Here is a 16,871-nt window from a genome sequence, read left to right as displayed (position 1 = left end):
CCTCTCAATTCTGCCTCATAAATATTTAACAAATCTCCCACTACCACCTCGTTTAGACCTCGTTGTCATCCACATTTTCACAAAATTTTCCTCTTAATTGGTCTCTGTACACCCTGTCTTGTTCCTCCCCATCTTCCATACAGCCAGTGACTTCTAGCCAGCCACTTGCTAAAAACCCTCCAATCACTCTCCCTCCCCTTCCTCTGAAAGCCCAAGCTCCTGGGCTGAGACAAGATCCTTCTAAGATACAGGCTCTGCAGCCACCTCTAGCCTCATCTGCTGCTGCCCTCGCCACACAGCCTACTTGCCAAGCACACTGGAGAACGGAATTTCCAAATACTTCACACTCTCTTGTACCCGTGAGTGTGCTGGTCCTTTCACTTGGACACCCTTCCCCACTTTGTGGAATGAATGAATGAACTAGTATTTCCTGTGTATATATACTATACAGTGTGTTAGACAAGGGAGTTCCCGACTCTCAGTGGGGTTATAGTCTAGACCATTGTTTCTCAATCTTTTCTTCTGCTATCAATCTTTAGGAATCCTTTAAGGAATAAAGGCAGTAGCCAGCTACCCACCAAACATCTAAATCTAGACTTGCAGTAAATACAGGGTTCAGGGGAGGTCCTCAGGCTAACACTGATTACACCATGCCACTGATAACCCCTGCCATACCCTAAAAATCACAGTTAGCAAATGTTCTGCAAGCTTTAATCACTTATACCTGGCAAACTATCCAAATACAGTAGCCCTACCCTGCCCCACCTTATGGGCAGGGGATACATCCCAAGACCCTCAGCAGGTGCCTGTAGCCATCCATAGTACAGAACCTTATATATACAATGTTCTTCCTATACAGGCGCTGACAGGCAGGAAGCACACACAGCGTGGATACACAGGACCAAGGGATGATTCACGTCCCAGGTAGGACAGAGCAGGAAGGCACAGATTTCCTCATACGACTCATGACAATGCACAGTTTAAAACTTACGAATTGTTTATTTCTGTAATTTAACATTTTCAGACTGCAGTTGGCCATGGGTAACTGAAGTCACAGGTAAGAGTGGACTGCGGGGGTCGTCCCTGGTGGCGCAGTGGTTGAGAGTCCGCCTGCCGATGCAGGGGACACGGGTTCGTGCCCCGGTCCGGGAAGATCCCACGTGCCGCAGAGCGGCTGGGCCCGTGAGCCATGGCCGCTGAGCCTGTGCATCCGGAGCCTGTGCTCCCCAACGGGAGAGGCCACAACAGTGGGAGGCCCGTGTACCGCAAAAAAAAAAAAAAAAAAAAAAAGAGTGGACTGCTGTATGCTTCTTTTAATCCTATGATCCCCAGAAATATAGCAAGAACTTTCAAGAGCCATCCCTTTGGAAACCAGGCAATGTAGGAGCTATGGAAGTAGGAAATATTAACACGCACTTCTATTTTATTTATTTTCTTCTATCCATATTATTTTAGTAATTTAGAAAAATATTTGAGAGATTGGTTTCAAAGTTACGACTCTCATTCCACAATTTTGTTCAAATAATCCTCTGGTAGCAAATGAAGGCTCAGATATCTGAGCCACGTTAATAAAAGTTTAAAAAAACAGTGGGGTTGGGGAGGCCACCTTTACTTTTTCAGCACTTTGAACTTTTCCAGCGTTTTTACTCCAGGCAATGGGATGGTCATTATTTCATTTATTCCTTATGACAAACTTAGGTTAAAGGATTACATGTTACATAAAGGAGAACGTGTACTAGATGATTTGATGTCCAATTATACCTAAGTTTTGTAAGAAAGGGATATTATTTGTTTACATTTTGTAGCCAAATAAGTGAGAGCTCAGAGGCATGAGAAGCCTGGGAAAGGTATAAGTGGTAGGCTAGGAGGGGAACTCAGCACGTACTGGCCTTCAGAGCCTGTGTACTCAGCCATTAAGGTAATTAGTCAGAAGTTCAATCCAGAGAACTGCTGTTGTATTCCATTTTCCTTTGCGTGTGGAGACCTGACCTTTTAGAGAAATAAAACTACCACAGTCAGACACCAGGCTAAGAAATATTTCCACTTTCCTAACAGGAACCATCATAACACAGATTTAGGGACACCTAACCCTTTTCATAATGATGTTGAATGTAAGTTAATACACTTTTCTAAGGTAGGACAATGATCCCACTGACAGCTAATCAAGATGCAGAGGGAGCATCTGCTTGACAGGCAGGATGTGATGCTCTAAGACACTTGACAAAAAAAGCCTTTGCAGAAACAACTCGGTGCCCTCTCCCGCCGTTTTAATAATGCCGTAATTTTCGTTAAGCACATAAAATATTGTCTTCGATATTACGGGCTTTAATAAATTACTCACTAGTGGCAGTCACTTTACCTGCCACTGTTTTCTTTTAAATTTGAAATCTGAAGGTATTAAAAAAGAGAGAAGTTCTGACTATAAAACCTTAAATATTTTCAAATGGTCTCTCAATTAGCATGAGTAATACAAGTGCAGAGGAAGAAAAAGTAAACACTAAGTACATGATAGCAGGTGATGACTAGTATGATTTGTATTTGGCCTTGCAATATTTTAAAATAATTTGTTGGATCATTTCTGAGCCCAGGTTTGAGAAAATGCTGCTGTATAATAATTAAAAGCTATAACTCTATAAATATGGTTGGTTTCTCCATACTCTACAGGCTTTGTGTATGAGGGTCACACTGATCATCAGTGCAAAAACATACCAGGCTTAGAACATCACATGATTATTCTCCCTATAGTTCTTGTAAGTCAAGATCTATAACTCCTGGGAGTGGGGAAGGAAGATAAATGATGAAGAGGGAAATAGAAAAAATTACAAAAAAAGAACGACACATATTCCAACCCACTGTGCTGCCATCAGGACAAATCAACTTGCTGTTACCACGCCAAATATCAGCTTCCATAGTCCCACTGCTGCACAGATCTTAATTCTAGATGTCAGGACACCAGAGGGAAAGACACATCCCAAACTTCCCCTAAATCTCGATGTGCACAGCAGCATCCTCTCCAAGCACCAGGGTCCACACTTCCCATCCATCACTCTGGGCTAGGAGCAGGCCGTCAGAGATGGGGGGTTTTAAGAAAGATGAGAGAAGATGCGGCTCCGTGCCTCCGACTCCATGGAACTAGGAACTCCTCAACTTCCACAGCCCTGCTGTCCTACAGCTTTACCAGCCACAACACGAAGATGCTCCCCCATTTCTGACTCAGTCTGGTACCTCACAATGGTTTTCCTGAAGCTATAAATCTGGGACACATAATCAGAAGCTGGTCAATTATAGATTTAAATGTACACCAACCAAACTGATAAGGTCTTAAGGATGTACTTAATAAGTCTTGGAAACATTTACCAGTTATTTATATTGACCTTAAAACCATTTCTTGACCACGTATGAAAGATCAAAGCACATCGAATACCAAAGGTGCATACAACTTACCTCCATTGGTCCTATTTGGTTGCTGATCTGGAGTTTGGGCTTGAGGTGAATAATACTGTTGCTGCTGGTAATTATTCGAAGGAAAATACTGGGACCCGGGGCTCCTCCTACACTCCCGAATGCTGGAGAAAGTCTGTGAATGGGGGATTCCTCTTTGGAAAGGTGAGCATCTTGGAAGACGAGGCTGAGGTGGTGGCAGGTGATCAAATTCCTCCTCGTCCTCCAGGCTGAATCGATCGTATTCTTGATCACTGCATGTCCCTTTTTTTCCTGAATTCAGTGACACACTGGAACTAGGTCTCGACACAGATGCTGAAGTAGAAGCATAATCTTGCCTGAGACCTACGGAACAACAGGGACTGGTATTTTACCTTATGAGGCATTTCAATCTGGCTTAATTATTAAGTTCCAATTCATCAAATATTTGAGGGAAATTTGTGTCAAGCAAGTGATTCAAGTGGAGACCCACTATCTCGTTCTTAGTTTATTAAATCCCAAGAAAACAGACACGTTTACCTACCAAACAGACAGCTAATACTGGACTATTCTGTTCTGGAAAAAGATTGCCCCAATTCCAGTGAAGATTAAATATACCGCTACAGTTCATCAATCAGTATCTGTCGATTTCCCTGAGCCATTCCCTCTGGAATCTGGAGAGATACTTAGGAAGGCTACTTTGGAGACACTATTCATCATCATCTGGAAGCTTCTAGTTATCTCGTTGCGAACCCACACCTTTTTTTTTTTTTTTTTTTTTTTTTTTTGCGGTACGCAGGCCTCTCACTGTTGTGGCCTCTCCCATTGCGGAGCACAGGCTCCGGAGGCACAGGCCCAGCGGCCATGGCTCACGGGTCCAGCCGCTCCGCGGCATGTGGGATCTTCCCGGACCGGGGCACAAACCCGCGTCCCCTGCATCGGCAGGCGGACTCTCAACCACTGCACCACCAGGGAAGCCCAACCCACAACTTTTTTTAAAGTAGTCTATGCCTGACTGACTACTTAACTTCCGAGACTGACATCCAATCTTTCAGCCATACATTTTTTTAGAAAGAGTTACTGTTAGTGTACTGTTACTAAATAACAATGTAAAATAATCGTTTTTCCTCTCAAAATGTATCTTATTAAATCTTGCATAAGCATTACAATCGTTCTCATAGTAGCCTTGCCCAATTCTGAAAGCAGGAAATTGTTATGCTTAAATGATACTTGGCTGTTTCTACTTATGTTGGCCTCAGAAGATAATCCCAAAATAAGCTTAGCCTAGTTCTGTGATCTACACCTTCTTTGCCTTTTGATACCATTAATACCCTTGAAGTAGTTCACCCTCTGATTAATTGTTGTAAACTTATTGCAGAACCAGTAATAACTCAGTGTTATTGGAAATAACATTTCCAATTATCTCTCCTTCAATAACTATGTATCTTGAGAAGTACAGTTTTTATGGAAGTATAGTTGACTTACCATGTTTTGTTAATTTCTGCTGTACAGCAGTTATTCAGTTATACATATATATATATATATATATATATATATATACACATCATTTTTTATATTCTTTTCCATTATGGTTTGTCTCAGGATACTATATTTAGTTCCCTGTGCCATACAGTAGAACCTTGTTGTTTAACCATTCTATATCTAATAATTTACATCTGAGAATGCATTAATGCATGTTTAATTGAATTTTTATTAAGATAACTACACACTCACATGCAGTTCTGGGAATAATAGAGATCTTCTGTGTACTCTGTCCAGTTTCCCTCGATGGTATCATTTTGCAAAATCATAGAATAACAGGACAACTATGATATCGGCACTTATATAAACCCATCTGATTTAGATTCTCCAGTATTACTTTTATATGTGTACATGTGTTAGTATTAAATTCTATACAATTTTATCACCTGTAGGATCATATACCTACCACCACAGTCAAAAACAGAGCAGCTCCCTAAATCATTCGTGTTGCGCCTTTATAACCACATCTACCTCCCTCCTGAGAGCCCACGCCCTATCCCTAAGCCCTGGCAACCACTAATCTGTCATCCATTTCTAAAATGTTGTCATTCCAAAATGTTATATAAATGGAATTATACAGTATGAAATCTCCTGAGATCATCTTTTTCACTCAGCATAATTCCCTGGAGATTCATCCAAGATGGTAATGTCTATCAAAATTTACTCTTTTTTCTTGCTGAGTAGTACTCCACAGTATGGAGGTACCCCCAGCTTGATTAACCACTCACCTACTGAAGGACATCTGAACTCATTCTGGTTTTTGGCTATTATTATAAATAAAGTGCTATGAACATTCATATACAGGTTTCTGTGTTTCTGAACACAAGTTTCCATTGCCCTGGGAATAAATGCCCAAGAATACAATGTGCTGGGCCTTATGGAAACCACATGTTTAGTTCTCTAAGAAACTGGCAAACTGTTTCCACAGTGGCTACACTGGTGGTGATTTACATCAATGTATTTTGCCCAGAGTATGTCCTAATATTTTACAATGGTCATGACACTGTGAGAAACATTTAATTGCGCCACCTACAAAGTAGGATGGGATGAGAGAAAGAATAGAATTGTTTGCCCATTACCTGGGGAGAAATGCCTGAAACCTCCCCACCCCCTTAGATTTCAAGTAGAAGCCTCTAGTTTAAAACGTTTTCTAGTTTAAAAGGAGGAACCGGGGCTTCCCCGGTGGCGCAGTGGTTGAGAATCTGCCTGCCAATGCAGGAGACACGGGTTCGAGCCCTGGTCTGGAAAGATCCCACATGCCGCGGAGCAACTGGGCCCGTGAGCCACAACTACTGAGCCTGCGCGTCTGGAGCCTGTGCTCCGCGACAAGAGAGGCTGCGACAGTGAGAGGCCCGCGCACCACGATGAAGAGTGGCCCCCGCTCGCCACAACTAGAGAAAGCCCTCGCACAGAAAAGAAGACCCAACGCAGCCAAAAATTAATTAATTAATTTAAAAAAAAAAATAAGAGGAACCTACTTTCTTCTTGCAGACGAGCCATGATCTGAACATCAGTGAGGTCCTGTAACTTATATCCCATGGAGATAGAATCATCCTCCAGCTCTGAAGTACTCAGCTCACTGTCTACGGATGACTGGGGACTGAGAGGGGAGCCCCTGGATGTGTAACCTAAAAACAAGGGAAACGTGTTTGTTACTTAGTCTAAAGAACTGCTATCTGCATGTGCTTTACAGTTCACATATCAACAGTCAGCACTTCAAGGCATTCTCCAATCAAAAGGCACAGAGTGGCTGAATGGATTAAAAAAAAAACAAGATCCATCTATACTCGTCCTGTTTTCATTAAGTCACCAAAAAACAACCAACACACCACTATGACAGGAGAATGGCAAGACAGTATGCACGTCTTCACGTGTTCATAATTCATATATACAAAACCACTTGTTTTGTTTTCTCAAATTCACTTTTCATAATTCAAAAATCCACTCTGCTGTACACTAAAAAAATTGTTGAAAAGGTAGATTTTAGTAGATTTCATGTTATATGTTTTTTTTTTTACCACCGTAAGACAAGAAAAATCAATAATGCTAAATCTGCATCCCATTAGCTTAAGTATATATCTAAAGGCATGGTATAAGAATACATATCCTGTACACTTTCAATGAATAATCAGACATGCTTGTCTCTGGTAGTAATGGATTATATATTTTAAACTAAATTTTAATCTGGTCCACTTTTTAAACAGGTACAAACAGCAGTGCTATAAATGGATAAGAATATCACACATAAAAGGCACACATCCATACAGGGAAGCACATACAAAACCTTCATAATTTAGAATCGTCACAGGAGACTTGTAGTCACTCATGAAAGTGAGAAAGTAATGGCTTGAGATAGGAGAACCAAGGAAGAAAGGGCTGAAGGGAGAAAATTACAGGGATGGAATCACCAATGCTGAGACAACTATGAGACCGTCATCTCATAAAAAGCTACTATGACTATCCTTTCTACACAGCCCTGACTTAATAAAAAGCACCAACAATTTTTTAAACAGCAAGATATAATAAAAGTCTGATAATCTTCAATCATAATGAAAATCATAAAGACCTTTATTTTGTTCAACATTTAATTTTAAAAGCACATTATGCATTTGGAAACACATAATTATATATATATGCATTTGATCAAGAGTGAAGGCTGCCTACTGTACACAACTGAGAGCAGATTAATGACGTTAAAGTACAAATTAACCCTAGCCTTTGTCATACCCAAAGTAAGTGTGCAGCAGACTCCCCATTGTGATAAGTAAGATTACCCTCAAGCTTTTCAATGAAAGGTGGATATTTAAGCTGTGTTTAGTGACTGATTTACAAAGCAAGCCGCTAGACGAGAAGTTGAAATATTACCTGTTCTTTCAGGTGTTAGTATTGCTTTATTTGAGGTTTTAGAGAAGCTGGGAGTATTAATGCCATTGCTATAAGGGCTGAGTCTTGCCACAGGGCTATAAGGAAAAGCCAGTGAGACATTTGAAGGGAAGAGACTCCGCCATCGGCTAGCTGTCACAGAAGCAGAAAATAAACAGCAGCGGTTAGCTATACAGAAGCAGACATTGACTTGTCAGAGGGAGAAAGGGAAGAGGTTAACAAAATGAAGAGACAAAGCAACTTTTCATTCTTAACTGGCTCTCACTTATCTAAGGGAAAACATACGTAAAACCGGGCTATTTGTGAAGCAGGGCCCTATTTCTACCTTCATTAAGAACCATTCACTCAGTGCCACCTTGATTACAGTCAGTATGTCTATATAACAGTGAAAAGTTGTTTTTAATTTCCTCATTACGAATGTTTTCTATTTCTGCACAAAAATTTAACTGTTTTAATAACATAAAATGTTAATGTCAAAAGAAAAACTCAAGGAAACTTATCTTTAGAATTATGGGAAATAGTTCTTAATATTAACTGTTCATAGTCCTATTTTTTTCCTAAGTTTTATTTTCAACCCATTTAATATTAATAAATGTTGATCAAAGAACTATTATGGAAACTTGTTCTTGGATTATGGAAGAAACTTAAAATGACTACTGTATCTTACTGCATCTCTGCTTGAGTCCAAAACAAGCTTTATGGAAAAATGATCTACAAAAATCACAGAAGGGTATATATACACCAAAACTTAGTGATAGTTATTTCAGGTGGCAGGCATAGAGGTAACTGATAATCTGCTGGATTTTTTCTTTATAAAAAATGTTTTCCAAATTTTCTGCATTGAACATGTGTTATTTAGGTAACTTTTAATGGTAGGATTATACCTATTATTAATTTAATACTGTAAAATAAGGAACAAAAAGGAATTTTACCTGCATTGGCAGATGATCTAATTGCACATTATCTCTCCTGTCCTAATTAACATATTTCCCTCCTCCAAAATTACCAGCCCCTTGGATCTTGGGATCATAAAAAGACCCTAAATTGTAAAAAAAAAAAAAAAAACAAAAAACAAAAAACAAAAAACTTCAAGTCACACCTAAAATCACTTCCTCTCTCTTCATGACATACAAATTACTGTGCTAGTCAAAATCCACTTTTCTAAAAAGTAATCATTTAGACATGTGCTAAAGCAGGACAGGAGGGAATAGATGAAAAGTATAAATTAGGTTAAGTTTCACTTTGAGCAATAACTTCGTTACATTTGCTGGAAATTCGACAGAACTTGAAGAAACAAGTGTAAAAAGAACTGCTTTGAAATGCACTCCGGGGACACTTTTAATGAGAGATGCTAATGAGCAAATAGCTAAAAAGTGTTCAAAGATGGGCAGTGGGGTTGGAGAGGAAGAAACTGTGGGCTGTGGGCAGGCAAAAAAGTAACAAGCTCCAATCCTAAGACTGGTAAGGTCCTTGCATATTAGCACCACGGTTATTTATACGAGCAAATGCTTCCTGTTACTTCAGCAAGAATTCTTGAGAAACAGCACCATCCCATTCAAACAACTACTGAAGAAATAACCTTTTCCTTATGCAGATGGAAGAACTAGTTGAGGAAACTACATTCACAGTGATTCTGCTTTCAGAATCCACAAGTTTCACGAAGGGGTCACTGCCAGGAAGCCTCATTCCTAGTTGACACCAGTCACGTCACTTATCCAACACGCAATTCCCCATCTGTGCCAGAGCAGAGACGTGCAGACCTGGCACCCCCTTCCCTAAACCACCAGATATGTAAACCTGATCCCAAAACACACTGAGAAGTAGGGGTTAATATGCAACACACACCAGGTAGCTCCTCTCACACCTTCAATCTCTATAACTCAAAGTTTCTCATTAAAAATTCTATATTAAAAAATAAAAAAAACCAATAGTTCTTTGTGACAGCTGACTTGCTTAACAGTTGATGTTATGTTACACCAATATGATCACTCGCCAGGCGAATTGCAGTGACTGCGTGTTCTCACCCACGGATGCAGGCGACAACGCATCACAGCTAACCAGCATTCATTACTCTGCACAGTAACTACTGTGACCCGGGCCTCCCAACACGATGGCACAGCGACTGTGGCTATGACAGCAAGATCCCAACGCAGAACACAATTAGCATCTATTGCAAGGAAGAATGCTTTGCACTGTCCTTTGGCATGGAGGCTGTTAAGAAGAGGGAGGAGAATTTTTGCAGAGGCAAAAGCTAACCAAGTAACGATGTTATATTAGTGCCCAGGTTGTGGTGGAGAAGGAGTGGAGGGGAGCGGAACCACCGCACCCTAGTTATTCTTCAGTGTGTAGCTAAAGAACCGTAAGAACTGCAACAGGAAGCATTTCCCTAGAGGATCAAAACAAACAAAAGGAACTTTTCATAGGGCAATTGTGTTTTTTCCATTTAATTAATTTAATGGATTTTCTGTATACTCGAGGATGTCAAATTTTTTGAGAGGCTTGATGATGATCAAAATGACCCTAAGAAAGGAGCAAGACAGCTTCTGATAAAGGAGAAAATGAGTGATGAACTTCTGAACAGCTGAGTTTTCCTATCCTCCTACTCTGAAGTTCTGTCGGTAAGTACAGGGCTTCTCCAACTTGGATCAAACATATCATACTTGGCAAGGCTTTCATTCCCAAATACCTAAGTTAAACTCTCTCCCAGAACACTTCTGTCTGCACACTCTCTGTGGTCCTACTGCCACTTCCTTCATCAAGACCTCGCCATCTCTCACTAGATTATCACAATCTATTCCTCAGCCAAGTTCCGGCCACCAACACTGCCCGCAGAAAGCTTGCTCTGAGCATCGCTACCAAGCTTGTGCTGGTCATTGATTATTTTAACTGTGTTGCTCTCTTCCTTTCTGAAGTAGCACAGTGGCTTTTCATCCAATACTAGATCTCAGGTACTCCAGATCACCTCACTAGGACCCTTATCCAATGCCCTATACCTCACTTCCCACATCTAGAGTGCTTCTAAAGCTTCCTTGTTAAGAATACAATTGGTATTGGTTAAACTTTCAACTTTGCCACCTTCTGTCTAATATGCATTTTCTATTGAAATAAATGTGACAAAGTACTAAGTTGTGGACAGACGCCTCATCTTTCGGCAAGAAACTAGTCTGAGTGTCCAATGGTCTACTAGGTTATTTTTTTTGTACACCTTCAAAGTTGTCTAACTTAAAAAATAAGTTACACTATATCTGTGAAGCTATTTTTTGTACATTAGGCAAAGTATAACCCCCCTGCAAAAATCAATTTGATAAATGCTCCAGTGATGATAATATCAAGAAAAATCATAAAGGATAGGTAATGGGATAGGTTTAAGAAAGAATCTAAATTTTTAAAATTTTCCACACTAAAAATTATTCCTAACAAAAAAGTTCCCAGAAACCATGACCCTCCTACCATGCCTTGATCATCTTTGCCTACACTCATAGTATATAAATATTCAAATTTTTGTTGAATATATATATATCCATGCATATAATCAAAATCTAATTTAAGAATGCAGTATGACTTAATTCACATAAAAGGAAAAAGAGTAACTGATCTAATATGTAAATCTTAGTGATAATCCTCAAAAGGACAGTACTGCATCTACCTAAAGGAGTTCAAAATAAAGCAACACTCTATTCTGGAAATAATCATTTTCACACTTTCCCCTTGTTATAGACAGAGCCAGTTGAGTACCCAATACAATGTGTGGCACATAGAATATAATCGATAAATGTTGAATGCGGTCAAAATCTTGGCAGGTTCACTAATACTCCCCTATTTCAAACCATTCTACCATTCCTACCTTGACATCTAAATGATTTTGCCAAATCTCTTAAACTTAATATAACTATAATTTAGTATATCTTTGAAGACAAAGGTGAGTCTAGACATTTTGGCCTAGCTTGAGGCCCAGTGAAGAAATATACCTGTAGGAGCACTTCGTTAATACTTCCCAGTAACCGCTAAATTGCTGAACTTTATGTGTGTGAATCTTCTCGTTTAGAGCTAAATAATTTTATATCACTAACGGCCAGGTCCTGTGCAGAGTAACTGATGCACCCGGATTAAACAGGCTTCAGCCTAGATGAGCTAGTTCCTACAATGCACAGTTAAAGTGAAGGATTGTGCCAGGAACACTAGTTGGCAGTAAACCATGCAAGAAGGCTACAAAGCTTCCTCAAATTCTTAAGATGCCAACATTTCTTAAAATCAAAGAAACCATATACAAAACAGCTGAAAGTGTGTTTAGTGGAATTTCTGTACACCCCACTATCAGTGTAGCATCTGAGTTGGTTTGAGTTGGGTGAGTCCTGGAAGGCTGGACTCTTACTCTGTCTAGTGGCTTCTAACAGTACAGACACACTTCTAACCAGGTGCTGTGGTCTGATATTTTTGTGTCCCCCTAACATTCATACGTTGAAATGCTAAACCCCAAAGATGACGGTATTAGTAGGTGGGGCCTTTGGGAGGTGCTTAAGTCCTGAGGGTGGAGCCCTGAATGGGAGTAAGTGCCTTATAAAGAGGCTCCAGAGAGATCTGCCATGTGAAGATACAGGGAGAAATCTGCAACCTGGAGAGGGCCTTGACCAGACCATGCTGGCACCTGATCTCGGACGTCCGGCCACCAGAGCTGTGAGCAATAAATTTCTGCCATGTATAAGCCACCCAGTCTGTGGTATTCTGCTATATAGCAGCCTGAACAGACTAAGACATGGGAAGTTATCCTAATTGTTCAAGCCCTACTCTACTTCTCCCATCTTTTTTTTTCTTTCTTTCTCATCCAAGAATAAGACTCTAAAAGTCAAAACTGCAGTTTGCAGAGACCATGGCTCACTAATTTCCCACATCCTGTTACTTGTCTCTCTCACAAAGCAGGTGATCTGGAGCATCACTCCAGAAGGTTGGAATGATCCCAGCAGTGTGAGGAAATCAGTCTAAAGCAGCCCTAGAAATGTTTTCTTTCTGCAGTTTTTAATAAGCCTGATGAAAACTCATTAACAGCAAATCTGAGTTCTGTTTGACTAAAATTCACAGAACTGCCTTCTACATAAGTCATATTTTTGTATCTCCTTGCTCGTGGCTCTTCTCAGCTACCCACATTTATACTCTCCATCATTCCCTAAACCAGGAACTGCTTTGAGGAGCTGGCCAACTATCTGTGTACTCCTGAGCCAAAAAAAAAAAAAAAAGAGTCTAGTGCTCCAGAATAATTCAGACACCCGACATTTACAGACCACACCCAGAGTCCTTCCTTTATTCAACATTTACCAACAGATACCAAAAAAACAAAGGTCAGTCTCCTGGAGCGATCTCTTCCATAGGTACACACAGCACAGAGTTCTTTTCCTGCTCAATTCCCACAGTCATTCTGGGAAATCTGCCTGGCCCCTATGCTCCCACCTGCTTTTCTAAAATTCATTTTTCTATTCATTTGAGTAGACACCCACCATGGTGGCTCTCCAGTGCCAGACGCTACAGATACTGAGCTGTGTAAAATATGGTTACTGTTCTCCCGTCCTTCCCACTTCAATTTCTAAAGACCAGTAGCGCAAAAGACAGGCAAGTAACAAGAGTCCAAGCGCCATGACAGCACCATGAAGTGCACGCAAAGTGAGGAAAATGGTCACCTTTGAGGGAATCCAAAGACTTCGCCAGAAGACATGATGTTTAACATGGCCCTTGAAGGTTGAGGAGCTTATCTCCCAGGGTACAATGCCATTCTACATATTCATTCTGGATAACACATGTGAAGTCATGGAGGCATGAACAAGCAGTGCATATTCAGGGAATGGCCGACGTCAGGACTGAAGCATAGGGTGTATGTGGAGAAGGGTTAGGGCTGGAGAGCTTGGGAGGATCCATTTCTGCACCGTCTTATATAGCAGAGGCTTTAATATTCAAGTACTGTCTTGACTTTGAGAAGGAGAAAGTCATGATCAGGTATGTATTTTCTGACGACATATAGATGGACTAATTGGGTAGAGATTGATGATTGGGGGACCAGTTAGGAGGCTTCACAGTGCAGCTGGTGAGACACCACAAGGTACCAAACTGAAGTACTGGCAGAACATTTGGTGAGAACATGTTAAGCCACATCTGAGCTGAAGTGGAAATATCTGGTGAGCCAATGAATACAGGGAGTGGAGAAAAGGAGTAAGGCAAAGCTAACTCCATGGATTCTAAGACACAGATGCCATCCGCTAAGACGGGAGGCATGAGATAAGCATGCTTAAGAAAAAAATGAATTAAATTCGAGATACCTGTAGGACATGCCTATGTGCTCGTGTCCAATAAGGAGTCAGAATTCAGGAAAGAGGGCAAGAGACAAAGAGATCAGGGTACATCAACAAGTAAGTGTTAGATGAAACCGCAGGCATGAGTGAAATCACCCAAGCAGAATGTAAAGAAGGAAAAGAGAAGAGGCCTAAGGAAGGAACGTTTAAGAGTGGGTATGGGGAGGATCAGTGGAGGTGGCGGGAGATGAAAGTGGGTTTTGTGGCCTCTTACCTGTAGATCAGAAGGCAATAAACATGCTGAGAAGGCAGAGGCTGGAATAGAGAACCTGGCAAGTATTAACAGTAATGACCAGCCCACCACTGAGACAAGCACAGGTTATTACCTAGGTGAGTCTGGAGAGCATATCTCCGTGATAATACTAATCTCAACAGGCAAGCCTAAACAAAACACTTGAAGATGTTAGCAAGTGTCCTTTTTATGATTCTCTAAAGGGCATTTATGTCCTACTGGTTTAGGTTTAGAGAGCTGAAGTGTGGTGGCCATATTCCTCATGGAAATGTCAAAGTGACACCACCTTTGTCATAAATAAGGGAAAAAAAGCCCTAGTGATTGAAGGTTATTTGCCACTGGGGAATTTAGAGATCTAGGGTAAGATCTCGGTAAGAAGAGTTAGATGTGGGTCTGGAAGGGCTAGGTGGCTGTATTCAATGCCTATAAAAGTCAGAGATGAAAGTCACAGCAACAGGCCAACACAAGAGTTGGCAAACATTTTCTGTAAAGGGCCAGGCAGTAAACATTTTAGGCTTTGCTGTCATATGGTCTCTGCTGCCACCACTCAACTCTGCCAACTCTGCCATCACAGCATTAAAGCAACCACAGACAATACATACATGAATGAATATGGCTATGCCCCAACAGAACTTTATTTATATATACTAAGAGCTGAATATCATAGAAATTATGGGTCTGCCTGTTCTTTTAATTATTTTCAACCGTTTAAAAATGTGAAAGAGGCCATATAAGAACAGGCAGAAGGCCAGGTATGGCCGTAACTTGCCAACCCTTGGACTATTATACATGCAGGTTTTGTAATATTCCCTCTGATAAATACACAGGATTAGAATTCTATTGCAAGGGTATGTCAAGGGTTAAGACATAACAACGATAGCCAATAGCATTCTTCTCTACTGTCATTTTTCATAACATACTGTAATAAAGACATTAGACACCAGAGTTCCAGTCTCCATCCTGCCACATGCTAGTTCTCAGATCTGGAGCAGATCAATGTAACATCCTCGTGTTGCAGCGTTCTCATCGGAAGAGAAGGTATGTTTGTCACAGAGTAATAAGCAGGGCTGTGGCGAGTATAAGACAAAAGTTTACACCATGTATTCACAAACTACAAAGCATTTTTTAAGGAAAACTACTGAAAAGTTACAGCAAGTTGGGGCAAAAACGTCTTCTAAATTCTGAGGGAAAATGTTCTGGAAGCTAGGTGGGAGAAAGGAGAGTGCAGAAATGACCCACTCTTCCACTTGCGTTTAACCTGCCTTCTCAAAATGATGGGCATGCTTTTTACATTATAGCTCATCTAGACAATTTCACAGGCTTAATCTTTCCTCAGCTGTTAGCAGCTCAGAAGCAAAGTACTGAACCTTGAACTTTCAACAGTTTGACCAGGATAGGTCAACAGTTCTCACTTATTTATCCAAAGGCTATCTCAGAGGAAACAAACGTCCCAAATGACACATTTTTAAGAAATATGGTTTCTTCAAAACCACAAGCTTCTAAGTCATATCTCTGAGTCTTAAACAATGATGTTCTTTACCACAGAGTCCCGGAAAGTAAAGGAAAAGGAAGCAAGGAGAGATTAACAATCATTCAATCCTTCCGCTTTTATTCTTTCTTTTATACAACAGGTAGGCAGGCCTCAGTTCCAAGCCAAACAATAAGAGGAATTCAACTACACGGCCCTTTACTAACACCAGCTACAGAGTGGTTTAGGATCAGCAAAGGACAGGCGACATCAGCTCTTTTAATACTTTCTGTTCTCCTTATATTGGCAGGAAGCTGTATCCAGACCACAGCATTTTGCTCTAAGCCCACAAACCACCGGGGCAGGAAGACCTCCATTTTCATAAACCATCCTCTCCAGAATAAACTTCCTAGGTGATTATATTACAGCTTTACATACCTACAGCCTACAGAAATGCTTGGACTAAGCTTAAACAAGGGAATTAAGAACTCTAGGAAAGACAGTATTTTATTGGCTCACTCTTACAAACTCTGACTGCACAGCCTGCGGTAAAGGTGTTCTGGAGTAAGTTCATAGGAAGTAATAAGCACTGCTGACTTGGCTCCAACCGTGCCGGCCCCCTGAAGTAGTAACATATGGTCTGCAGCTTATCTGATCCACTATTTTTACTGGGTGAACCTGAGCAGCATTAATTTCTCCACAGCTCTCCCCGGCCTGATAAATAAGCATATGGGATCTAGGAGGTCCTTCTACTGCTCTGAAACAGGTGGTCATACTGCTCTTCCCAGACACACAAAAGGTAAAGAGGATTCAACTATCATGCACATGCCAGTGGACTGATATAAGGAGAAAGGCTAAAGAACTAGCAGATGAGGCCTTAATTGGATGTAATTGGTATTTTTAGGGGCTTTTTTTTTTTTTTTTTGGTAGCCCTTTCTTTCTTGCCCAAGATTTTTACATTGGTGTTAACGCTATGCCTTCTATTAACTTT

At 40.7% G+C, this 16,871-nt stretch overlaps 1 protein-coding gene across 5 annotated transcripts in view; it reads right to left on the bottom strand.

Annotated features, from left to right (window-relative positions):
• The window catches only part of SLAIN1 (SLAIN motif family member 1), a 59,429-nt gene that overhangs the window by 12,151 nt on the left and 30,407 nt on the right, over positions 1–16,871 (bottom strand). The window contains exons 1-4 of one of the 5 annotated variants that reach the window (XM_007466791.1): positions 9,566–9,848; positions 9,472–9,478; positions 6,441–6,590; positions 3,445–3,786 (exon numbers count right to left, since the gene is read on the bottom strand). In XM_007466791.1, the coding sequence (XP_007466853.1) occupies positions 3,445–3,786; positions 6,441–6,501 (403 nt within the window). In that variant the 5' untranslated portion in view covers positions 6,502–6,590; positions 9,472–9,478; positions 9,566–9,848. Of the gene's footprint in view, positions 1–3,444; positions 3,787–6,440; positions 6,591–7,827; positions 7,978–9,471; positions 9,479–9,565; positions 9,849–16,871 lie in introns of those variants that run through there. The other 4 variants (XM_007466793.1, XM_007466794.1, XM_007466792.1 and 1 more) reach the window with 4 other exon arrangements.

The sequence above is a fragment of the Lipotes vexillifer genome, unplaced genomic scaffold, assembly GCF_000442215.2.
Source record: "Lipotes vexillifer unplaced genomic scaffold, Lipotes_vexillifer_v1.1 scaffold19, whole genome shotgun sequence".
NCBI classification, from domain to species: Eukaryota; Metazoa; Chordata; class Mammalia; order Artiodactyla; family Lipotidae; genus Lipotes; species Lipotes vexillifer.
This window is presented reverse-complemented; position numbering and strand designations above follow the sequence as displayed.